Source organism: Pseudonaja textilis, chromosome 1 (genome assembly GCF_049901715.1).
Source record: "Pseudonaja textilis isolate UNSWEBS1 chromosome 1, rPseTex1.2, whole genome shotgun sequence".
Taxonomy (NCBI): Eukaryota; Metazoa; Chordata; class Lepidosauria; order Squamata; family Elapidae; genus Pseudonaja; species Pseudonaja textilis.
Genome location: NC_141990.1, coordinates 101,234,781 through 101,260,736, shown reverse-complemented (window position 1 = coordinate 101,260,736; position 25,956 = coordinate 101,234,781). Strand labels below are relative to the sequence as shown.

General features: G+C 36.0%; 1 protein-coding gene across 4 annotated transcripts in view; it reads right to left on the bottom strand.

The window, feature by feature from the left end:
• Nucleotides 1–12,719: 12,719 nt before the first annotated feature.
• PDSS2 (decaprenyl diphosphate synthase subunit 2) overlaps nucleotides 12,720–25,956 on the bottom strand; it is an 87,952-nt gene continuing 74,715 nt past the window's right edge. For 2 of the 4 annotated variants that reach the window (XM_087913508.1, XM_026726652.2), the window contains 2 exons: nucleotides 24,599–24,634; nucleotides 12,720–13,595 (listed from right to left, as the gene is read on the bottom strand). In XM_087913508.1, coding sequence (XP_087769634.1) covers nucleotides 13,437–13,595; nucleotides 24,599–24,634 — 195 coding nt within the window. In that variant the 3' untranslated portion in view covers nucleotides 12,720–13,436. Of the gene's footprint in view, nucleotides 13,596–24,291; nucleotides 24,429–24,598; nucleotides 24,635–25,956 lie in introns of all 4 variants that reach the window. The other 2 variants (XR_015739638.1, XM_087913504.1) reach the window with 2 other exon arrangements.

Below are 25,956 nucleotides of genomic sequence, written 5' to 3'. Positions count from 1 at the left end.
AACTAGCCCTCATTTATGGCTGTTTGCAGCACCTGCAATTGTGACCATGTTTTACATTTTTGCCAGAAACCAGTATTTATTTCCTGTTTCTGGCAAAAAGGTCCCCATAGCAAACAATGGGTTCAGTAATGACCATCACATTTGCTTTATGATTGCTACAAAAAAGGAAAATTGAGTGTGATCATGTGATCTGCTTAATGACCACTCTGACTTATAACTGAAATTGTCAGCTCAATTATAATTGACTACCTATGTTGGATGAAAGTTTCTCCTATTGGCGATAATAGCCTTGTTCTGGGACAATATTGTATGTACTAATGTCTTATTTACCTTTATAGTATTTCTATTAATTTCACAAATTCAAAGAATAATTTCCTAAGGAATTACTACTTGAAATATGAAATATTTCTGTTCTTCCTCTTATATATTCTTGTACTAGTGCAGAGGAAATCATAGCAGAGGAAGATCATATTCCTTGCTGCTAGAAGCCAGGTTTTGCTACAGAATCTGTTCCTATATTTGCATATCTTAAAAAACTACCAAGCTTGAATAACATGGGCCATATAACTCCAGCCAGCTCTGAAAAATTAGTGGCTCCAGCCAGCACTGAAGAAAATTAGTGGCTTTTATAATCAAATTATGACAAAAAATATATAAGGTCTTTGTGACAAAGAAATTTCAATACTAGGGTTGCATGCCATAATGAACAGAAAATAAAATAATACATGTTTATGGTAATTAACAAAGTTTTTTTTGTTTAAAATACAGCCAATGTATTCTTTTAGCTATTAATTTTGATAGCTGCTTCTAACCATGTTTATCAAAAGAAAGTAGATGGTGGCAGGGCCAGTCAGAGGTGGTATTTGCTGGTTCTCTGAACTACTCAAAATTTATTCTACCAGTTCTCCAGAACTGGTCAGAACCTGCTGAATACCACCTCTGCTGTTTTCTCTTTTGGTTTTTCTCCCAATAGATCTTCCTAATTTTAAAGCCTTTTTTACTGTTAGTGTTTAACCAGTACATTTGAGTGTCACTTTGTGCTCTGTAGTTTAATCTGAAAATGTTTTAGATTATGATATCTAGCAAAACCTGGACACACAAAATAGAAAAAAAGCAAAATTCTGTAAGCTCACTATGTTTCTGAAATAAACAACAAAAAAATCAATTTGCACTACATCTAATTTCTACAATGTAGTATTGGCCTCAGGCATCACTGCTATTAGGGGACTTAGGCCCAGAAGGGACCCTGCAGGATCTTAGTTATCCATCCAGAATGTTATTTAGTTTTTTTTCTCTAACATTGAAAAGAAATATGCAAGCCTACTTCAGGTATACTACCTAGTATATGTATGTTTGTTTTCCCATATATTTTCATATCTATAAAGTAAATTATTCAGATATTTGTAACCAAAGCATTTATTCAGAAGTGCTTTCTGCTTTTCATTTTCAATGTCCTTACTCTTAGATGCTAACAGAAAAAACCTTGTAAAACATTTTGTGATTGAAAGAGAATTTTTTAAAGAATCATGGTTAAATAAAACTTAGTACTAAATAATCACATTCTAAAATTTTCATAGTAAAAATCTGTAGCATTTCTGCCCTGTAATTAATTTATTTGTAAGTGTCTGGGCAACTTCGCTTTTCTAACAAATTGTGCAGAGAAAGAGAATAAAGTTGCACATTTTTAGGTTACAGCCAGCCATTTTGAATACTTCATGTTTCTGGTTTATTAATTGTGTTATGTCAAATTTATTTCATGACATTAATTTATAACCTTATTTATTCATTGACTGCCTTATTTTTATTTGCTTTCTAATTTGAAGAGATTGGTGAATTCCATTTGGAGGGGCTGAACTATTGTATATTTCTAGAGGAAGACTATTTCCATTTTTGTTACTTTTTCTGTGGAATTTAAATCTCTTTTATAGTCTACAAGTTAACAATTCTAAATTTGCTCATCTATGTTCTAATGTATGGAATTTTAATCTATGGAAAATTGCTGTTCTATGCGACATATCCCACAGGATATGTAATCCTACATATCCTACAGGATTGCAGGATTGCAAGTTATTATTGAATGGAGTTATAAAGTGCAAAGAAACCTGAAAATATACTCTCAAGGGTGCTTTTTCAGGAGGCAACTGGACTTTCTTGTTTTTTCTTTTGAAAACGTTGCACTTCTCATCCAAGAAGCTTCTTCAGCTCTGACAGGATAGTGGGGGAATGGAATGGAACAGAACAGAACAGAACACACTTTATTGGCCAAGTGTGATTGGACATACAAGGAATTTGTCTTGGTGTAAATACTCTCAGTATACATAAAGAAAAGGTACATTCGTTAAGAATCAAGATTCATAACGTACAACACTTAATGATAGTCATAGGGTACAATCAACAATCAAATCATACTAGGAAACAGTCAAGTTGGAGGGGGTGGGTGATAAAGAGTGGTGAGAAGATTAACAGTAATAGTAGTGTATACTTTGTAAATAGATGAACAGTGCTGAGGGAATTATTTGTTTAACAGAGCGATGGCTTTTGGGGAAAAACGGTTCTTGTGTCTATAGAGCACTAGTGCAGTGCTCTATAGCGTCGTTTTGAGGGAAGGAGTTGAAACAGTTTATGTCCGGGATGTGAGGGGTCTAAATATTTTCACAGCCCTCTTTTTGACTCATGCAGTATACAGGTCCTCGATTGAAGACAGGTGGGTAGTAATAGTTTTTTCTGCAGTCCTAATTATCCTCTGAAGTCTGTGTCTGTCCTGTTGGGTTGCAGAACCAATCCAGACAGTTATAGAGGTACAGATGATAGACTCAATAATTCCTCTGTAGAACTGTATCAGCAGCTCCTTGGGCAGTTTGATCTTCCTGAGTTGGTACAGAAAGAACATTCTTTGTTGTGCTTTTTTGATGATGTTTTTGATGTTAGGTGTCCATTTTAGGTCATGTGATATAATAGAACCTAGAAATTTGAAGATCTCTACTGTTGATACTGTGTTGTCTAGTATTGTAAGAGGTGGTAGTATGGGAGGGTTTCTTCTAAAGTCTACCACCATTTCTATAGTTTTGATTGTGTTCAGTTCCAGATTGTTCCGATGACACCACGAGGCAAGTTGAATAACCTTCTGTCTGTATGCAGGTTCATCGTTGTCTCGAATGAGACCAATCACTGTTGTGTCATCAGCAAACTTCAGTATTTTAACAGATGGATCGTTTGAGATGCAGTCATTGATATATAGGGAGAAGAGAAGTGGAGATAGCACACAGCCTTGGGGGGGGGGGGCTTTCCTGATTGTACAGGTATCGGATGTGATTCCTCCTAGCTTCACCTGCTGCTTCCTGTCTGTTGGGAAGCTTATGATCCACTTACAAGTGTGTTCAGGTACTGCTAGTTGGTTTAATTTACTTAGAAGAGTGTCTGGAATGATGTATTAAATGCTGAACTGAAGTCTACAAAGAGGACCCTTGCATAGGTATTTGGAGATTCAAGGTGGTGTAGGATGTAACGCAGAGCCATCATCTGTTGACTATTTGCTCGGTATGCAAACTGCATGGGACCTAATAGCGGATCCGTGATGGTTTTCAGGTGGGACAGCACAAGCCTTTCAAAGATTTTCATAACTACAGATGTTAGAGCAACTGGTCTGTAGTCATTCAGTTCTTTGATGGAGGGCTTCTTTGGCACAGATGATGGTAGAACGTTTGAAGCAGGAAGGAACATAGCACATCTCTAGTGATCTATTGAAGATTCGGGTGAAGATGGGAGCCAATAGGTCAGCACAGACTTTTAAGCAAGAAGGAGTTAACTTGTCTGGCCCTGGTGTTTTTCCTGGCTTCTGTCTGTGTCATAGATCTTGCACTTCTTTTTCTGTGATCACCAGAGGTTGTGAGCCCAATGGATTGAGGCCAGTTGTAGGAGGCTTGGCTGTTGTTGGCGTGTTTGAGATGTGGGTTGTGGAGATAGGTGGCTGTAGTTTCTTTTCAAACCTGCAATAAAACACATTCAGGTCATCTGCTAGTTGTTGATTTCCTTCTGCCTGGGAAGGAGGTTTGCTGAAGCCAGTAATGTTTTTAAGAGTTTTCCACATGTTTGCTGGTTCATTTGTTGAGAACTGATTCCTTAACTTTTCAGAGTAGCTTCTTTTTGCTGCTCTGATCTCTCTTGTTAATATGTTTCTGGCCTGGTTGTATAGCATTCTGTCACCTTTTCTGTAGGCTTCCTCTTTGGAACAACGTAGCTGCTTAAGTTTAGCTGTGAACCAAGGTTTATTGTTACTATATATTTGCAGGTTCCTTGTTGGTACAGGTAAGTCTTTGCAGAAGCTAACATGATGTTACAGTATCTGTGAGCTCATCTAGGTCTGCAGAGGCATCTTCAAAAACATTCCAATCAGTGCATTCAAGGAAGGATTTATATTACTTTCTGGTCATTTGGATCCTTTTTAGAGGGTTATTGAAGCACTTGGAAATTTATCTATGTCCTCAGGGTCACCTGAGTAGTGGTCCTGGTTCCTGTAGTCTGCATTTTTTCTTTGGAAATCCATTCCTGCTCCCACATCTTTCAAAGGGTGTTCATCCGAAATTGTATAGCTAAAAGTCTGTTGAGATTCTCAGTCATCCAGGTCAAAAAAGCAAAGGTGTTTTTTTCAGGAGGCAACTGGACTTTATTATTTTGTTCTTTTGAAAAAAAAAAAAGCATTAGGTGACCCTAATAAAGTGGTTTTAATAAAATGACCCTAATACAGTGGTGGTATGCTACCAGCTCAGACCAGTTCGGCCAAACTGATAGTAAAAAAAAAGGCCAGCGGTCAGCTGAGAGGAGGAAAGAAATCATGGGACAATCAGCTGAGAGGAAAAAGAGAAAAGTACAGGATCAGTCCTCTCACTCGCCCTTGCACTTTATCCTCTCAGCTGATTGGTGCTGCAGGTCTCAGCTGGTGTGGGAAAAGCTACTGCACCGGCGTTAGGCAAAGCATGCCCACCAAACCGGTGGTAAAACAATTTGAATCCCACTACTGCCCTAATAGCAGGTGACCCTGAGGACACAAATAAACCTCCAAGTGCTTTAACAACCCTGTAAAAGGATGCAGATTACCAGCTGTCTGCAAGGAATATAAATCCTTCCATTCCCCACTATCCTATCAGAGCTGAAGAAGCTTCTTGGATGAGAAGTGAAATGTCTTCAAAAGAAAAAAACAAGAAAGTCCAGTTGCCTCCTGGAAAAAGCACCTTTGGGTCAACCATGACCTGGATTACTGAGAATCTCTAAGCTTTTTGCAGTTATACTATAAATCTGTTGTTAGCTCCTAATTTAGTATGGATACAAGCAGTGGTGGTATGCTACTGGTTCAGACTGGTTTGGCGGAACAGGTAGTAAAAAAAAAAAAGCCTCCGAAGATCAGCTGAGAGGAGGGAAAAAAAGTCTGGGACAATCAGCTGAGAGAAGAAAGATGAGAAAAATGCAGGATCGGCCCTCCCACCTGCCCCTGTGCTTCTTTATCCTCTCAGTTGATTGGCACTGCAGGCCTCAGCTGGTGTGGGGAAAGATGCACACACACATTAGGTAAAGCAAGCCCACTAAGCCACGCCCACCGAACCGGTGGTAAAACAATTTGAATCTCACCACTGGACATAAGTAATAATGCTTACTGAAAGAACATTAAAAATGGACAATATACAGTACCTTCTGTGATCTTGACATATTTGTTCTAGCCTGACTTCTGTTTTATGTCTCTGCTCTAGTGCTTGGCTTTGGATATTTATAATGTTCTTGGGCAATGAAAAGCTTTGGATTTGAAGGTAATATATTTTAGAGTGAGTGAGGCGACACCTACCTGCAATTCCTTAAATCAAGGAAGGCAGTTGCACACTTGTAGGAAAGATACATATTTTTTTTTTACCTTCAAATCTTGTTTATAGTTGTGCCAATGAGTTCCACACAGGGAATCCTAATATGATATTCCATGATTTCTCTAGAATCACTATTTTAATTGAAAATTTGAAGCTATTTGCAAAATAAAAAAGGTAAACTTCTTTAAGTAAACCAGCTAAAACTAACAATGTGTAGCTCTGTGTTTATAACAAACATTTAAATATGAAATTAAACCTGTGGTTCATTTTTAATGCTATCATTGTCAAAATTGTGGTTTTATGCTTTGCTATATGCTCTACACATTGTATCTACCATTAATTTGACCAAGTGATCTTTTGAAAACTCAAATCATACATATCCTCAAAGTGGCTTTGGACTTGTCAATTGCAAAGATAAAATCATTACAACTTTCGAACTATATGAACTTCTGAGATGTCCTCTGCTCTTTACTCTTGTTCTTGCCCTCTTAACACTGTAGATTAATTATATGAGTTACCTCCACTTCCCCAAATCTTTCTCCAATATTCTGTCTTCTTCCAAATACCCGATTTCCTTGTCTGGTTTTTCATCTTGACTACTTACATTGCTGCTAAGCATGTTCTGTGCTCTGTTTTTTAATCTTTGAAAGACGCCTTACATGTTTTTGTACTTTACCAAACACAAAGTGTTAGCATAATGGCAAGTTTGGTTACATAAATATCCATATTGAAACATCAAAGTTCACTATTACTATAAATAACTTACTTCATTTATTTGTGCTTTATGTGAAATCCAGACTCCAGAAATTATACATAATTGTGATACATTCATTGCTGTTCATCTATTACTGCAAAGTGATGTGCTGCAGAACCATTTAGGATTGGCAAGTTAATGTAACAGTTAAAACTGTATTCTGAGATAAATTTATTAATATGAATACAGCCAATATATTTACGTCTGATTTGTTATTGACTATACTACAATATTAACTACAGTAAAATGTGAAGAAGAAGGGCATTTTCAGAAAAAAGCACATTTTGGTAACATTCTTTGTGGCATACACTTTGTAATGCATGTTTGTTATGATGGAAGTAAGTTACAGTAGTAATTGTGTAAAATTATTGCCACTGATTTGCATATGAAATGCATATCTTTTTACAATTGCATGTTGTTATTTAGATTAGGTTATAAATACTAGAACAAAGAGTCTATGTGGAAATGAATAGAAAATAGGCTCAGCTAAGAACCTACCAGAAACAAAATGAAATAGGACAGGTTTTCCTGAAATCTCAATCATTTATTTTATAAAAAGGGAAGAAAGAAGGTCCCATATATGTATTTTCCTTTTTCATTGGGACAACTTTTGTAGACTGTTTTGTATTATAAACAGAATTAATTTATTTCCTGATCTTCAAATAGTGAGAGGACATAGCCCAATCATCCAAATGCAGGTTAAATTTAAGAATAGTTATATCACATTGAGCCAAAGCCCAGCATTTTATTTCACACACTGGCTAACCAAGTCTTTCAAGGCACTCAAAATACCAAGAGAGAAAGAGACACTCATTCCCTATCATTGTTCTGTTGCAGCTTTTAAATGCATTGATTCTGTGGACAGATACATTAAGTTCACATTGGAAGATGTTAAGGAAAAGAGTCTGGCTTTCCTGGACTATGCAGTGCTCATTAAGGAGGACAGAAATGTAACCGTCTACAGAAGTTTACAAAAACACACACATAGACCAGTACACGATTTACATTTTTGTTGTCACCACCCACTGGAGCACAAAATGGGAGAAATCAAAACCGTACACCACTGGGCTAAAAGTTTGCCTACCAGTAAAGAGGAGCAAGAAAAATAACTAAAACAAATCAAGGAAACCCTCAGAACTTGTAACTATCCCAACTGGGCCTTTTTATTAAATCCAGCAAAAGACCCAGCAGGAGCTCCGTAACAAAGAAGAGAACAACAAATAAAGCGACATCATTCCATACTTTGCAGGAATATCTGAAAAGTTCGGGAGGATTATTTTAAACCAACATAATATACACGCATACTATAAACCCAAGAATACACCAAGACAGAAGGTTGTCTACCTCGAGGATAAAATATCCAGACACAAATTGAGCAATGTGATATATGCAGTGAGTTGTGCACATCTGTACATTGGAGAAAAAAAATCAGATACATGGCACAACATAGGACAGTGACGGCAAACCTTTTTGTTGTGTGCTGAAAGTATTTCCCAGAAGTAACAAAATGGGCCCGTTTTTGGCCTCTGAAGGTTGCAGAGACTTTCCTCAAGCCTCAGGGAGTCCGCAAACGGACTGAAAATCAGCTGGGGGAGGGCACACACATGCGCAGTGCCGTTAAATTTGGCTGGGGCTTATATGCCCGCACAAATGGCTCTATGTGCCACCCGTGGCACACATGCCGTAGGTTTGCCCTCATGGACATAGGAGAACAAATCGATTGAGACAACCAATCAATCGAGGAGGAATACAACACCATTTATGTCCTATCTACAATGCAGTCCTTTCAGCAATTTTCCAAAATTCCAAATCCATTTGCACTCTGATTCAGGTGACCCCGAGGGTGCAGATTAACCCCCTAAATGGACTCAATAGCTCAGAAAGTGCTAACAACCAGATGACTGCAAAGAACTATCATCCTTCCCCATCCTGTTAGAACTAATTCATCCTCCCCACCATCCGGTCAAAACTGATGAACCGTGGATGAGAAGTGAAATGTCTTCTTGCTCAAGGAAAAAACGTCCAGTTGCCTTTTGAAAAAGCAACTCTTGAGACTTGCAGCTTTTGCTTGAAATTGAAATTGCTTGAAATCTGGAAATAACATTGAGTCCCAAGTCTAATAACCAATTATAGAGTATCCTCTGAATTTATCGAACCCTCTTTTAAACCATTAAAATTAGCAGCACTAATTATCATATCTTCTACAGGTTTATTATATGCTGTAATTATACATATATTTTCCCATCAATTTCATTGGTTGATTTAAGGGGAGATAAAATTCTGTCTATCCCTGTCAGTTTTTCAAAACTATCTCTTATAATGCAATAAGCAAAATATTTTAAATGGGTGATATTCGCAAAATGATGTACTTTATCAAGCAGAACAGTACAATTATACATTATATTGTCTATATTATCTAATTGTACAGTATACAATTAGATAATATAGACAAGTATAAAATGTTTAAAAAAACATTCAATTTTGTATTATGGAAAAATTATTCAAGCACAAACATTAAAATGCAATGACATAATTTATTCAGAAATTTTGTGGCTGTGAGTGAATCTGTTACACACGGGGGAGCCAAAGTATTCTTTTGACTAATGCAGGGAATGACTAAATCATCAAATCAAATCGTTATCAGGTGAAAGACCCACATAAAAAGGGTGGGGTACAAACAATTAAGAGGCATAAAAGATACGTCAGAATAAAATATACTTTTATTTAATAACAAATATTAACAAGCTGAATTTTTTAAAAAAGCAATCAAAGAGGAGGCTATGGGAAGCATGTCAAGTTAGATCTATCACAATACATATATAGCATAATATACATGCATGCACAAATATATATTTTCAGCTTTTAAAATGCATTTTTTATTCTGATGTATTTTTTGTGCTTTTTAATTCTTTGTACCCCACTTTTCTGGATCTTTGACCATAATACAGCATGTCAGTAATCTTAAGCATATGAAAAACAATTACAAAAGCAACGTATTTTATTTGAATGTGTAGTCATTCCCACTTCTGTAAAAAATTTTTCTTTTTGATTTAAATCATGTTAATTTACTGATCAAGGCCACCGAGTTGTGTACTGCATTCTCTATAGAATAGAGGATGAATTGTTACAGGCAGTTGCTTGAAGATTTCATTTCTTAATAATCCTTCAATAAACAAACAAAAAAAAGATATTGATGTCCTGTAGGGCATAGGATAGGTTGACCTAATACAGAAGAATTTATGAGTCTCTTGTTAATAATTATACTATGTATGAAGGTTTCACCTCCAGGTCTTTCAAAATAAGATACCAATCCTAATGGATGACCCAAGCAACCCAAGACACCTCCATTATGAAGTGTTTTAATAGAAACATTGAATAAAAATTCTGTATGTACCATAAAAATAGTGTGCCTTTCTTAGGGAAAAAAAATCTGCCATTGTAAGCAAATGTAAGAAAAAAAGGCAGTAGGATTTAGAAATGTGGTTAGCAAAGAATATGCTGTATTTCCCAGCAGTACACTGCAGATTGTTTTTGTTAAGATTTCAGCTATCTCAAAAAGATCTACAGGATCAGATTCTGCATTCTGCTTGTACTAATTACAGTGTTACAGAGCAGACTGAAAAACTTAATTCAGGAAGTGAAGTGATTTCTAACACAATCCCAACAGAACTGAGCCATTTGATCACCATTTCCTAAAATAGTATTTGTTGAAAGAAACCTTCATAGATTCAGGAGAGGTTATGATTTGCTCTCAGAGATTAGGATTCCAATGCCTGAAATATAAAATAAAAACAGATATAAAAATCCTATGAATAAGTAGAAATATTATGATACGGATCAGCAAACTTTGAATGGAAGATTATGTTATCTCTTGCAGATGTATCGTACCATTTATTATTTAACTTATTTACATAATTGATTTGCTTGCCCTATTTAATCTTCAGTTATATATTGAACCAGGTATTGGTTTACATATCAGTGCAAAAAAAAAAACTTGATTAGAAGTGAGCTTGTGTAGAAATTGATAACTTGTGATTTTGCAGCGTAAGGCATTACAGAAAAACTATTCAAATACATCTTCAACTTCCTATAGTTCAATTGGCAGATGTTTTTCACTGAACTCTCCAATAAACTTGATTTTGGCCACCAATGCATTATTTTTTCAGTCTGTTCCAAGATATCTGACGTATCTCTAAAATGAAATTATTTCCACGAGAAAATGATTATTTTCTTTAAAGCAGTCTTACTGCTACTAGGTGCCAGATTGGCAGTTTCCCTTGATTTAACGTGTGTTCTATGCCTAAAAGTATGGTATGAACTCCTGCACAAGTATCAAGGGGAGCTTTTCTCTTTGGTTTTATTGCATTATTATAAAACATAATTAATACATTATATTGAGTACAGTATACAATTGACTAGAGATTATTAACACTAATGCTTAGAAAAACAACTTTTAAAGAAGAATAAAAGTTTATATCAAAATTAATCTTGATTTCTAAAATGTCAATGTTGAGGAACAACTCTTGAGCAATATCAATGTCATCACAACCACGACAAGCCACATATCTCCCCTATGAAGTAGGAAGACATACAACGCACCCACCTAATTTAGCTGAAATGGAATGGAACGGAATAGAATTCTTCATTGACCAAGTGTGATTAGACACACAAGGAATTTGTTTCCAGTGCATATTTTATCTATCTGTCTTTCTGTCTAATTTGTTAGTCACCTAATTTGCCACATGGTAACTCTGGTGTATTTAAATTTGGTATATTTAAATTATTCTTAAAATTCAGAATCCAATAAATTACAATTCAGTTTTTTTAAAAAAATTGTAAATACCACACAATGATACCAAATGCTCCTATTTTCAGATTCCTGAAAGTGTAGAAAAATTAAGATTGCAAGAGAAGATTTCTGTTCACATGACATAACTTTCTCCTAAGGTCCCTTGTGTATCTTACCAGATATAAACATGGAAGTATCTATAATCAAAAAATCCCCCATAGATCAAGACCAATTCTTAGGCTAAGAAGATAATATTCTTAAATAAAAATGGAAGTTGTTAAAAATTCTGACAATTTTGCAGCCGTGCAGTTTCCCATCTACTTTCATCAAAATCTGAATATCTTAATAATTTAGCTGTATTATTTCTGTGTTTCCCTTTTTGTGGGTATTTTTACATATTTATTACAAAGACTTCTATAAGATTAAATTGGTGGCATATGTAGTCTAATGTTGATAATGTAAATTTCAAATTATTATGTTACATGTGCTAATTTTTAAAAGTAACCCTTAATGATAAACAATATTTGAAACCAAAGAATTGCTATCTATCTCTCCATCCATCCATCCTTCAAAACTGAATGCTGCTTAGGACTGAAATAGTTTGATTTATTCATATAATTACACAATATTAAAAGTGTTATAATATTTTTGGAAATAAGTAATAAAAGTCTAGTCAAAGTTTGAAAATGCATTAATTCCTCGTGTGTATTTCATGAGTGAAACTAAATATTCAACTTTAAAAAAATAATGTTTCTGTTGGTGAAATATTTGCCGTTATGCAGAAGGTGTATGACACATCACTGGAGAGACACAGAGAAAAAAAATTAACTAAAATAACTCCACTTAGTGTTTGAAAGAGCAATGTAATGAAATCTGTTTGCTGTGCTAGCTGTCTCCAGATTGGGCTGTAATTACACCACACAAGGAAGAAAGGTAGCTGAGTCTCAATCTGGATCATTTATGTAAACTCAGCCTTCTTGTCAACGATGTTCTCAGATTGCAAGCATGCAAACCACAAAAATCATCTCCTATGAACAAAATAGAGACAGTGTCTGATTGCAGGCTTCTGATATACCATGTATTCTCTCTGTAATTGGACTTTAACATTTGACACAGTAAGGTTAAAACACTTCTTACACATCCATTCAGGGAATGAAATCCTGTATGGAGGGAAGAGAGGAAGAACTATCACTTAATCCTTTATGATAGGGAATTGAAGTAGACATTGATTTAACATTTGTCAAAAATGGAAACGGAGAAAATATTCTTGGTAAATGTAAGAAAACACAGTATTTGTTTTTGTACCATACAGAAAAAGCAAACGCGGTTTAAAGCTCCATTTTTTAATCAGAATTATACAAACAGAACAGAATTTCACAAACAATTCAACATTACAGTAAACATTTTCCATACCTACACCACTCTTTTAGCAACCTGTTTAAACGTGAATAGTTACAAGGTTATTTCTGCGCACAGAAAGTGCTACAGAAACATTTCATGTAGTTCGATAAAAAAATCCGTTCCTTTCTGCCAATTCATCAAGCTGCTTTTTGTGTTGATAAATTGCTACATTAATTCTACTTTTAAGCACCCCGCTTAAAAACGTTCTTAAAAACCAGTGCTCCCAACACCTGCAGCTTCATGGCCCCCTCTGTCTTCTTTTCTGCAGGAAAACCACAGGCCACCATGCTGGCGCCATCCCTGACTATGTCCAATCAATAAGGACTTATTTCCTGTCCATTTGCTGAGGTCACAGAAGCTTGTGTCATTAATTATTTCTACCAGTGCAGCCTCAAGTGTGCTTCTGGCATGACAACTGAAAACTGTTTGACCTTTTTTTCCTAATTTTGTTTGCAGCAGTTCCGAAGGAGACGTGTTCATCTGGGAATGTAGTGAATGGAACAGAAACACTTTTTTTTAAAAAAAAAAAGCCACAAATGCATTTGGATCCTTAGCAATGGCAGAGCTGACTTTTGCAATCACCTGTTCTGTTCGTCCTGTTTCCACAAATGAACAGCAGTTCCTCCCCCCATCCAATTCTACATTATGAAAATCTTGTCACAGCGTAAACAATGTTTTCTAAGGCAGATCTGGCCTCAGAGGGAGGGAAACATTCTAGAGCTTCCAGTGCGCTGTTTCCATGGCAACGACATAGGTCAATAGCTGAAGTCACACCTTTGCTAGCCTTGATTGCATCCTGCAACTGAGAAAACACATGCAGAGTATTACCAGCTTGGACAGAAATAACTCTATGCAGAATGTTTAAGAAAACATCATGGATTTTGTAGTTTCATGAACTGGGTTTCAAAGGCATGTTTAACTATATTACTTAAATTATATTGGTATCTTCTAATCAATGAAATAGTTTAATTGATTTAAATTAGTCCATCATTTACAGATAAGTACAGATATTAAGCCATTTTATTACAACATAACTACCATAAAAAGCTTTCAAATATTCATCTCTGTGGTGTGTAATTAACTAGAAAGGATAAAACAAAGTACTCTGTATTTAATGAATACATGAATATACATTTTGAATTAAATTTCACTACCAGCAAGTACATTACTATACTATAATTTTCATGCTGCACGTTCCAATACAATGAGTATTGTATTATTAACATATTTTTTAATTTAAAGTGGATACAGATTTCAGAATATAGTTTCCAAGATGGTAATAATGATCTTTTTTTTGGACTACATTTTTTTTCTGTACCAAGACCCCAATAAGATTAATCGAGAACCAGAAATAATGTACGTACGCTTCAGTTCTTGGGAATATTCCACCAATTTTTTTTTTAAAGGTAATCATGCAAGTCTTTGGGCTGATCTTGCACTCTGCAGAATTTTTTGAAACTTTGATCGGTAAAAGTATTTCATTATGAACAATTAAACAATCCTGCAGGATAGAACAACCTTGGGCACTTAAAGATTAAATATATATAATGACACAAGGTTTCAGAATCCTAAATTGTAGTCTATGAAAAATTTTGCCATAGTAAGTAACTTCAGTTACTTATAATGTTACTTAGTTATTACCAAAACACAGGAAAAGTTTAATACACCCATTTCTCTGAAAAAAAAAATCTAAAAACTAAAGAAATGATATTAAAAAGTCACAACAATAAATGAGTAACAGGTTTTTCTTCTTGGATTTAAGGATACATCCAGATGTTTCAGACTATAACTGTCACTTTAGTCAAGATTCAAAATGAGACTTTAGTTTGAAACATAAGATGGTACCAGCTTGTTTACCATAAGTTAATACTCTTGGATCATAAATTCAACTAGAAAATATGAAGCATATGTTTAATAATGTAGCTGGATTAAACAGTATTTGAAGTGTTGGAATTTGCAACACTTATATGAGCTTCTGTTTCTGCAAAAGAGGAGAGGGAACCTTCATCTTGAATGGAAAAAAAATTGCTTTGCTGCTAACATTTCAATTTCATGAGAAACAAGCCTTTTCTATCATCTGATTTATATAGATAGATAGATAGATAGATAGATAGACAGATATAGATATAGATATAGATAGATATAGATATAGATATACATAGATATACATAGATATACATAGATATACATATATATATAGATAGATATATAGGTATGTTCGGGTCTTTTCCCATGTAAGATTAAGAGTATCTTGGCGACGTTTCGGCCAGGTCCTACTCCCCATCCTCAGGCTGGTGCTTTAGCTGAAAGCACCAGCCTGAGGATGGCAAGTGGGACCTCGCCAAAACGTCGCCAAGATACTCTTAATCTTACATGGGAAAAGACCCGAACATACCTAGAACTACATACCTGTACCCGTTAAAATCTATGAAAATATATATATATATATATATATATATATATATATATATATATATATATATATATATATATATATATATATACACACACACACACACACATATAATTTTATTAAAGAAATGTTAAAGAATAAAAACAATATGGATTTTGAAAGAGAAAAGTAAGGAAAGTAATAAGTAAAAAAAGGTGAAAAGAAATACAGCAGAAGGAAAGGAAAGGAAAGGAAAGGAAAGGAAAGGAAAGGAAAGGAAAGGAAAGGAAAGGAAAGGAAAGGAAAGGAAAGGAAAGAGGGGGAAGTTCCGGTCTTCTTAGCCGCAGTTGTAAGTACATTTATGTTTTATCTTCTCTCCATAAAGTTACAAAATAGTCTCCTTCTTTCCATTGTTTACCCTTTCTAATTATTAAACCCATAAATCACAAGTTCATTTTTTTCTTCCTTCAGCAAAAAGTCCAATAGCTAATAAATGAATAAATAACATTGTAATAAATGTTAATTATTGCCTTTCTCTAATCAAGTCAATTTTGCCATCTTTGCTAATTCTGTTATCGTTACCAGCCATTCCTCCATTGTGGGTATTTCAGAACATTTCCATTTTTGTGCATATAATAATCTCACAGAAGTCATCATACGCAAGAACAATCTTTCACAACTCTTTCCCTATTGACTTTCCATTAGTACCAACAACAGTTCTGGTTTCAACTGAATATTAATCTTCAAAATTTCTTTCTTATTTGTTGAAGCTTTTGCACGGGTATTCCTTCTAAGTTTGTTTATACATGGTTCTCATGAAGGGACAATATGTATAAGCTACAAGGAAAAAGCCTTATCCCCTTTTTGTAAAACTATGTCAACTTGACATCCATTTCAAAACTTACAATACCAAAAAAAAAAAAAAAAGATTTATCATCCTCCTACATGGGCATTTAACTATTGGACATACATATAGCCTTATTTCTTTTAAAGTGAGTAAATCCAGCCATATTCTTGTACAATAAACATATTCAAGAACAGTTATCACCACAAATATGTTTTGTACTTTCAGCTATGAGCAGGCACTTGTACTTTAAAAGAAGCAGCTCATCTTCTGTTGAAATATGAGGGCATTTATCTCAAATGGAGTTAACAGGATTGAAATATCACTTTTAGGGAGATGGTCATGTTCAGATAGAAAGGTTAGGGCCAGCCACAGATCCTGTAATTTAATGTATCTTTCAGGTTTCTAAGAAGAAACCTGAGATGTTCCATAATGGTTTTCTCCAAGTGTCCTTGAATTGAGATACAATGTACTTTTATCTATTTATTTATATCATGACTAATTTTTAAATAAACCAAAACTGCTGACCTAAGTCAATACAGTACAATCAAAATTATGTCTATAATCAACTAAAAGCAGCAGTATACAGAAGTAAAACAATTACTGTATTGCTTTTGTAACAGCAAATGTCTAAAGTCACGTTCCTCAGAATTTTTACCTACACAGGAATTACTTATATACTTTTTAAGCCTTAGCAGAAGTGAGTTTTTGCAGAAAAAGAAATGTAGCACACATTGATTTGAACTTGAGATCTGGCTACTTCATCAAAACATAATTCTATTTTCTCTGATGTTCTGATTCTCCAGCTTAAGGAGTCTCTCTCCCAGCCTGTATGACCAAAAAGGATTTTGCAGAGTCCTTCAAGTTCTAACTTATACTAAAAAAAAGTGGTGGTGTTTCATATACCCCTATTAAATCTATACCCTATGATTTAGATAATTTAAGGCAATAATTAGTTTTTCCCCAATACCATTTTAATTCTAGATTTTTAGCCTAGCAAAGAAGTGGCATTTTTCACTCTGGCAATGTATATTTCTAGAAGTAAATAGAAGCATTTAAGCTTCTTTACTAGAATGATTGTCAGTGTCACTGACTGTCTTAAAAATTGTGTGGGTTTTAAAATTATTATTATTTAAGGTGGAATACTGAAGGGGAATTCCACTTCAATTCCAGCTAGATTGAACAAAATTATTCAAAAATTTCAACATTGAGAAAAATATGTTGATTCTGATTAGTTTCCTATATAGAAGATACACTGACAGAGCACCACAAAAGTCTGCCCAAACTGCCCAAAGCTGAGGGAAAGGAATAGTTCAAACCCAGCTACCCTTCATTTTGCCAGCTCGTACTGCAAAAGTGCATTCTTTATTTGGAACTTCAACCTTCTCGCTGTCCCCACATCTGAATAAACTCTGCATCTACCATGTTCAGGAAAGCAAATGTATACAGCTACAACAGTCTCTCAAATATAAATAGAATCCAAGCCTATTCATCTTTAGAACAGAACAAAATCACAAAATTGTGCTCCAGAAGCAAGAGTTTCCTGCTTTAATTAGTGACTAACTCTCACTCAGACCAAACCATTCCCTGGTCTTTCTCGCTCTTTTAGCTCTAAGACTTCTTTATTGGGCACTTACCGTGTTTCTCATAAAATAAGGCTGGGCCTTATTTTTTTTTGAGCCCCGAAAAAACGGCTAGGCCGTCTTTTCAGGGGTGACTTAATTCCCCCCTTTCATCCTCATCTAGAGCGCCCCGTGGGGAGCCTCGCCACCAGCTGCTCCTAATGGGTGATCATGCCGAAGCGCAGATAGCTCCCTACTCCCACCAAACACCTTTGCTGCAGACCCAAGACCTTTGGCACCTGCCGCTGTTGCTTTCCCTTCTGCCCATTCCGCTGCCACATTTGGAGCTGCCGCTTCTGTGTTTGGAGCTGCCGCCGTGTTTGGAGTGCCGCCACCATTTGGAGCACCGCCACCACATTTGGAGCTGCTGCTTCCATGTTTGGAGCTGCCGCCGTGTTTGGAGTGCTGCCGCCATTTGGAGCAACGCTGCCACGTTTGGAGCTGCCGCTTCTGTGTTTGGAGCTGCTGCTGTGTTTGGAGTGCCGCCACCATTTGGAGCACCACCGCCACATTTGGAGCTGCCACTTCCACGTTTGGAGCACCGCTGCCACTCCAAACACGGCGGCAGCTCCAAATGGCGGCGGCACTCCAAACACAATGGCAGCTCCAAACACGGAAGCAGCAGCTCCAAATGTGGCAGTGGTGCTCCAAATGGCGCCGCCACTCCAAACACAGAAGCGGCTGCTCCAAATGTGGTGGCGGTGCTCCAATGGTGGTGGCACTCCAAACACGGTGGCAGCTCCAAACATGACGGCAGAATGGGCAGAAGGGAAAGCAACAGCGGCGGGTGCCAAAGGTCTTGGGTCTGCAGCAAAGGCGTTTGGTGGGAGTAGGGAGCTCTCTGCGCTTCGCTATGATCACTCGTTAGGAGCAGCTGGTGGCGAGGAATTGCTGCCCACAGGGCGCTCCTAATGGCAAGTCCCCCCACCCTTCCCCTCTTTTTGCATGTTTTAATATAGGCCTAAATTTGGGGGAGGGGCTTAATTTGATTTTATACCTAGAAAACCTGCTGGGTCTTCCTATTGGTGGAGGCCGTATTGTTGGAGAAACATGGTATTATATGGCATCCTATATCAAATCTCGTAACTTCCTAAAGGGGGGGAAGCAAACCTAAAATTGATTTGTGGTCAAGCAACTAACTAATCTATTAAGAGTTTGCCATGCTTTTCTAATTTTGTTTTTCTCTTGTGGAGAACCTTCTGCCTCACTAAGTGCTGATATTTCGTCTACCAAGCTGTTAGCCTGAAACAAGGCCAATACAATTTGTAGCTAATAGATTTACTTTTCCTTGTTACAGTTGGAAGATTTCCGTATTTCTTACTACAGATCTGATTGGTGTTTGTGGCTTCTCTCCTTAACCTCTCCTCCTTTTTTAAATGGCAGCTGGACAAACATTTATTTAAAGTGCTTCATTTTATATAACTTTTTGGCTGTGCTATAACACAGCTCTTCCTGTCAAAACATAAAATTAGAAAGATACTGCCAAATATTTAACAGTTTGGTTCTTTTATTAAATATAGGGAGTATAACTTTACTACAAAACTATGCCTACTGAGCTGGATCCAGATTTTATCATTAAAAAATAGAAAGTCTCATTTGGGCTACAGAAAACTTTTGAGTCAGTGAAGAAGTTCTCTCACTACGTATAGGATATGCGATTTTGTTATTTTCCTTTTTTCTAGCGTGGTCTGCAGCAACACTTCCTCATGTTTCAAAGGAATTTCCACCTCCAATCAGAACGTTTCAAGGGCTCCAGGGAAATTAGGAAACAATCTACACGTGATTTGTGCTTCCAAGTCTGGATTCTTAATCTTTATTTGGATCACAAGGGGTGAATCTATGAAGTCTAAATGGCAAAGAAGGAAGGTTCATTAAGACTGATTATTTAAAAAAAAAGCCAGATGAAGCAATTGAATAAATTAATTATAGAAATACGTTATCGAAGAAATGGATTAATATGGGGAAAGCACTGCTCCAAATCTTTTTTTAGAATCAAAGTAAAGTTAGAAAATTACTCCCAAACCAATTGTACTTATTTGTGAAACTGAATACCATACAAGTTCTTAATATTACTTTTAATTATGGCCTGACAGTGTAATCATATAAAAGCAAAAAAGTAAAATACCTGCCATTTTATCCAAGGGCCTTTCCCCATGTGCACCCAGACATGGCACAAACAATCCTCAGCAACCTTTTTATTTCTAAGTCCCCATGATGCATGATCCCTTCATCTCATCCCCAAATGTACATAAGGCGGCCTTAGTGTACTTACTTTAAGTAGTGTTTAAACTGGCAACAAGTCCTAGCGGTTTTACATAGCTGTGGATACAATCTGACATGTTTTATGTTGTCTGTTTTATCAGGGATGCTGCTAAAGTGACTGTAGGGCATTCAGATCAGCCTGGCATCAATTAGCCATTTTGGGCTGTTGCTGAGGACACAACCTTTCCCTTCAGCTCTCTGGGCACAGTCTTCCAAAACCACTTCAAAATGAATTCTCCCTCTTTACCTGTTTGGTTCTTAAGTCAATCTCTGCTTGGAGACCTGGACCCAAATACTTATCTGGTAGCTATGATGGTGATGTGGCTGTGTCATATGACAGGAAAGACTTGGCTTTCTCCCTGATGCTTCACAATTGTGACCCCATTTCCCCCGCCCCTTTGTTTGTTGTTGTTTAGGCTGCTTGTAAGATGGGTTTAGTGCTTGTCTCGAAGAAGAGTAATAAACATGTATTTAAAATATTAAAACAAAGCACCTTTTGAATCACTGTATTTTTTTAAAAAAGTAGCCATAATTTTTGCATGGCCGACACAGCTGGAATAGATAATGTGGAAATGAAGGTACTAACACATCACTATTCTGAGTAATAATCAGTAATCTGATTGTTGCTACAGATTAAGAGACTAGCGGTGCTGAAACTTTCTATTTAATCATGCAAATAAAATTTCTCCCATGAATTAAAATGCTTTCAATTCAAGATACTATGTAAGCCCAAGCAATATTTGTTGTATTTATTTACATTTATTTGTATCAGGCCATTTTCAGGAAGCCGTTATCATTTCCTTATATATAGCTATTACCGGTATTGTTTTTTCTTAATTTCTGATCAGAAGACAACACTACATCTGAAAAGACTACATCTGCACAGGCAGTATGCAAGTTTTGAGGACCTACACTTCAGCAGAGCAATTTCAAACACTCTTTCTAATGTTTTTGCATTTAACCTATATTTTTTTATTCCTTTTTGTTCATGGGAGTCCACAGAATAATCCCCTTCCAGAATAGGATATTAACATATCAAAGATAATTGATTTTCATATGGTCACAGTTCTCTAGAATATTTGATTAGTTTTAATATTTAAATATCAATAAATGTCTTCTCATAGTAGTAACTAAAGTGGGCTTTTGAAGTAAGCCAAAATCATATACAAAAAAAAGGATCCTGCAGAATGCAAAGGACACGTTGGTATGAAAGAGCTATGGAACTTTACATTTTAGTAAATGTAAAGTGGACAATTCAAGTCAGAACTTGTTAATTTAAACAATTCTATATTATGGAAGAACTTCAGCATGGGACAAACTAGCTCTCGGGTCTCTCCTTGAACTAGCTCTGATTCAGCAGAAACTACCTGGACATTTGACATGGCAGATCTAATTAAGAATGTTTACTGCACACTAGACTGAAGCCAGTTAAATTAGTTGACTGCCTTCTATAAAATGTAGGTGCAACACTTATTCACAGCTTCCCTATTTAAGCCAGTACCTCTTTTCCTGCCTTTTTCAGCTTAATGGACACCTGGCTTTGAGTTTCTCATGTTTATTGTGAGGTAGCAGTTGGTTATTGACATATTTGGCATTCCTGCCAAGAGAAACTCTAGATCCCAATGTATCTCCCACAATAGCATCATGTGTATCAAACTGAAAATAGAAGCTAGGATTGATTACAGTCTCAAGTAATCTTTACTGTGATTAACTGTGCAGAGTTAACAGTTTCCCTTTCCTTTATTTTTGTTGTGAGAACAATAGCAGGGTATTTTATAAAACAATACAGTGTTATCATTATTAATCGTAACACAGAAGTTCCATCCCAATTTCAACATGTTTACTATCCATATAGATTATGAATCTCATTGATTCCCCATGTGTATTTTAAATTGTAAGTATGCTTTCTTCCCGCCCCATAATAAGAATTGTAAAATTGCGAAATTTTGGTATTTAACACCAGATAAGTTATCTAAAATGTATAAAGGTATGTCAAATGAATGCTGGAAGTATAAAAGTAAAGAGGGGACTTTTTATAATCTATGGTGGACATGTGATAAACCAAAAAAAATTTGAAGTATGATTCATATTTTAATACAATTTTTTTGAAAATGTAGATTTAAAATGAAACCAGAACTTTTTCTTTTGGGTTTAATAGAAAAAGAACTAGAGAAAAAATTTGGAACTTTGTTATTATATATGTTGACAGCATATATATTGTATGCACAAAAATGGAAGGACGCTTTGATTCCTACTATGGACAAATGGTTGCAGAAGTTGATGGAGTTGGCTGAAATGGCAAAATTGACCACTTTGATTAAAGAAAAGAACATAAGTTTTGTTTCCCCATGGAGACTGAACTTCGTGCTTGATGTGGAAAAGAATGACTTTGAGTTTTTCACGATTATACTGATAGATCTTTATAGAAATGGCTTATGAAAAAGTAAAAAGTTGTGATGTGATGTTAATGTATTTTACTGTAACAGAGCGAGTCAGAAGTCAATGTTTCTTTTTCTTTCTTTTTCTTAACTTTCTCACTTCTCCTTCCCTTTCCCCTCCTCAGTGCTTTCCTATTTACTTTGTATTTTGTATTTTATAATTCTTTATAACCCAATAAAAATGTTAATGGTTAAAAAAAACAAATTGTAAAATTGCTTCAACTTCCATCAACAAGTGGGACCCAGAAGAAGGACCTTCTCCGTGGTGGCTTCCTCTCTCTGGAACATCATTCCCCCAGAGATTAGAATGGTCTCCTCTCTAGCACTCTTCCGGAAGGCACTGAAGACCTGGTTCTGCCAGTGGGCCTGGGAACCAAGCGGGATGGAGCCCATCAAATGGCTTGTGGGATCTGCTGTCATCGGTGCGGGGTGGGTGGGAGTTGGGGGTGATTTTTTTATTTATTTTTTTCCAGATTTTTTTCTATTGTACTTTATTAATTTATTTGATTCTTTTTGTTAGTTTTATTGTTTTTTTATTTTAAATATGATTTTACATTCTGTAAGCCACCTCAAATCGCCATGGGCAAATAGGTGGCAATATAAATTAAACAAACTAACAAACAAGGTTTAAACATAATTAAACATTAGTAAGAGATACAAACCTACAGTATTAGACAGAGTTTGAACCTTAAGATACATAAAACTCAAGCAAAGTGACAAAAACAATAGTCCTAACTAAATGTCCTTGTTAAAAGTATTATGTTTCATACGTTCCTATAAATGCTATACTTGGGATGGTACATCTAACTAATATATGAAGCACATTTTGTATATAGGACAGAAAAGATTTACTTAAGGCATTCACATTACAGTTCACTATGGTGGGCTTCTCAAGGACCTATTTATAGTTTTCAGTGTGTACTTACAGAGGATATCGTTTGGATATTGATAAGCACAGGATCAAAATTTCTACAGGTAGCCCTTGACTTATGACCACATCTGAGCCTAAATTTTCCGTTGCTAAGCAAAACAATTTTGAAGTGAGTTTTGCCTCATTTTACAACCTTTCTTCCCAGTTGTTTAGTTAGTAACAAGGTTGTTAAATGAATCTGGCTTTCCCTTTGTCTTTGCTTGTCAGAAGGTTGCAAAAAGTGATCACATGACTTTGGAACACTGCAACCATCATAAATATGAACCAGTTGCCAAGTGCCTCAATTCTGATTATATGGCCACGGGGATGCTGCAACGGTTGTAAGTGTGAAAAAAGGTCATAAGTCACTTTTTCAGTGCTGTTTTAACTTTGAACAATCACAAAAAGAATTGCAAATCAAGGACTACCTGGGTATCATCTGGCTATACTAGCAAATTCAACAAGCCTTAAGGCCATTACAGAATCCATAGTTCTATTGATCCCTTAGTCTTGATAATTAGGGCTCAAACACTTGCCTTCTGTCTGTCTTCCAGGTGTCCTTAAGTGTAGCACTTAGAGGCAAAATTAACAATAAGAAAGAGTCACAAAAATAGCAGCAGGTTGATCTACAACAACCAGATATCCATGCAAATCATTCCTTTTCTCTGGGGAATCTAGAAAGTGAGACTTTCAAATGAGATTCAGCAACATGGTTCCATTACCAAATGTTGTGAAGCAGCAGGTTTTTTTTAATGCTTGTGTCCATTCAGGCAAGTCCAACCTAGTGGAAGCTCTTCCTAGAACCACTCTTTTGTTACAGTTAAATTCTGGGATAGGGGACTGGCAAATATAATTAGCAGAGAATATGTCTGGTAGCGATGCATATAAGTTGAAGTTATGAAGGTTCCCCCAAAGTAAGTTATTAGAATATAATTAGCCTAAGGCTCTCAAATCTAATCCTAATAAGCCTTCTATAAACAAGAACAACAATAATTGAATCAGTAATACACAGGAGCAATAAGAAACCCACTTGGATATAGGAATATTTGCTGGCTGTACACCTGATTGCTGTGCTCCTTTGTAAGTGCATCCAGTTCTGAGTCTATCATGCCTGAAATCAGACTCGGCTGAAAATCCAATCCTGCCCCATTATTTCAGTTTATATACCTGTATCACACACATTGTACTGTAACTGTTATAAGCTGCTTTACGAGGCAATTTGTGATTGAAATCTGAGATGGAAATACTATAAAAGTAATAGCAAGGCTCGTTCATATATTCCTTCAAACATAAAAGTTAACAAGTCTTTAGAATGAAGACCTATTTTAGCTACTCACCTTGCTATAGTCTATTAAATCTTCTTTGCCCTGAGTCTTAAACCATGTAAGAAAAACAAATAAAATTATATTATTACAAGCCTGTAAATCATAAGCTCACAAAACTTGAAGAAAACTCTAACATTTTGTGCTAAATAGGTAAAAGTTTTCTGTCAGTCATGTCCAACTCATCTCGGTTTCTTGGTCGAGGAATCAGCATTGTCTGAAGACAATTTCCATGGTCATGTGTCCAGCACGGCTAGGCTATACGCCAAAGGCATACAGAACACGGTTACCTTCTCACCACAGTGGTTCATGTTAATCTACTCTCATTTATATGCTTTCAAAATATTAGGTGGGCAGGAGCTGGAGCAAGTAATGGGGTGCCCTTGCGCGAAGCTTGGGTCTCAAACTTCTCCAGCTGACAAGCTCAGCTTCTTTAACCACTGAGCCATCGCGTCTCTGTGCTAAATAGAAAACCCATATGTTTTGTCATCAGGTTTAAGAACTCACATTTGGCTTGTCAGATGTCTACTAGTTTATGTTCTACTGACATCTTTAAGAGAGTGGACATGAAACACCCTGTACAAAGGAGCTACCTCTTATAACTACCCCTCAAGTGGAATTATTTCTTTTGCTTCTGAGAAAGACTGTGATGAGTTTATGGATCAATGAAGCATGGCCCTTAGCCATATTCCGCATTACTTTCCTCTATGCAATTACAGTCTCATGAGAAAGAATGGGAGCAAGCAAATTACATCCACCTCTGAATGTAACCCATAGTAGCAAATACAGCTCTGAAGGATCAGCCTTACGGAAAGACAGGGCTTGCAATGTAGAAAATACACACCGTCAAACTTTTTGAAGGGTTCCCTGGGAAGAAAAGACGGAAGGGGTGCTTGCTGATGGGGTGCTTCACTCTATTTCCTATTTAAACTATCCACTGAAGAAAGAGTCATGTATTAGAGGACTTACATCGAGGCTTACATTAAAATGCTTCTATTGAGATAAGCTTTTGGGAAGGAACCACAATCATAAGATAAGCAATAATATCAAAGCCAGTTGGCTAACATGTGCCCAACCAGCTGTGTTTTGAATTATAATCATATATGCATGAGCAGCTCATTCCCTCTGCTTTATGCTAGAAATATTCAACTATTGTAAAACTAAAACTGTAGGGAAGGCAAGCATATTTAAAATTACATTTATTTTTGTATTTTAATAAAATTGAGTCTAACCGGATGAATTTTAAAAATAAATTACCATAAGAATCATAGACTTTATGCACTTAAACACATTCAACAGTAGCACATTTAATTTCTAGTTCTACTAAATAATAAACATGCAGAAATAGCAAAACTGATTCTTTTTATAAATGC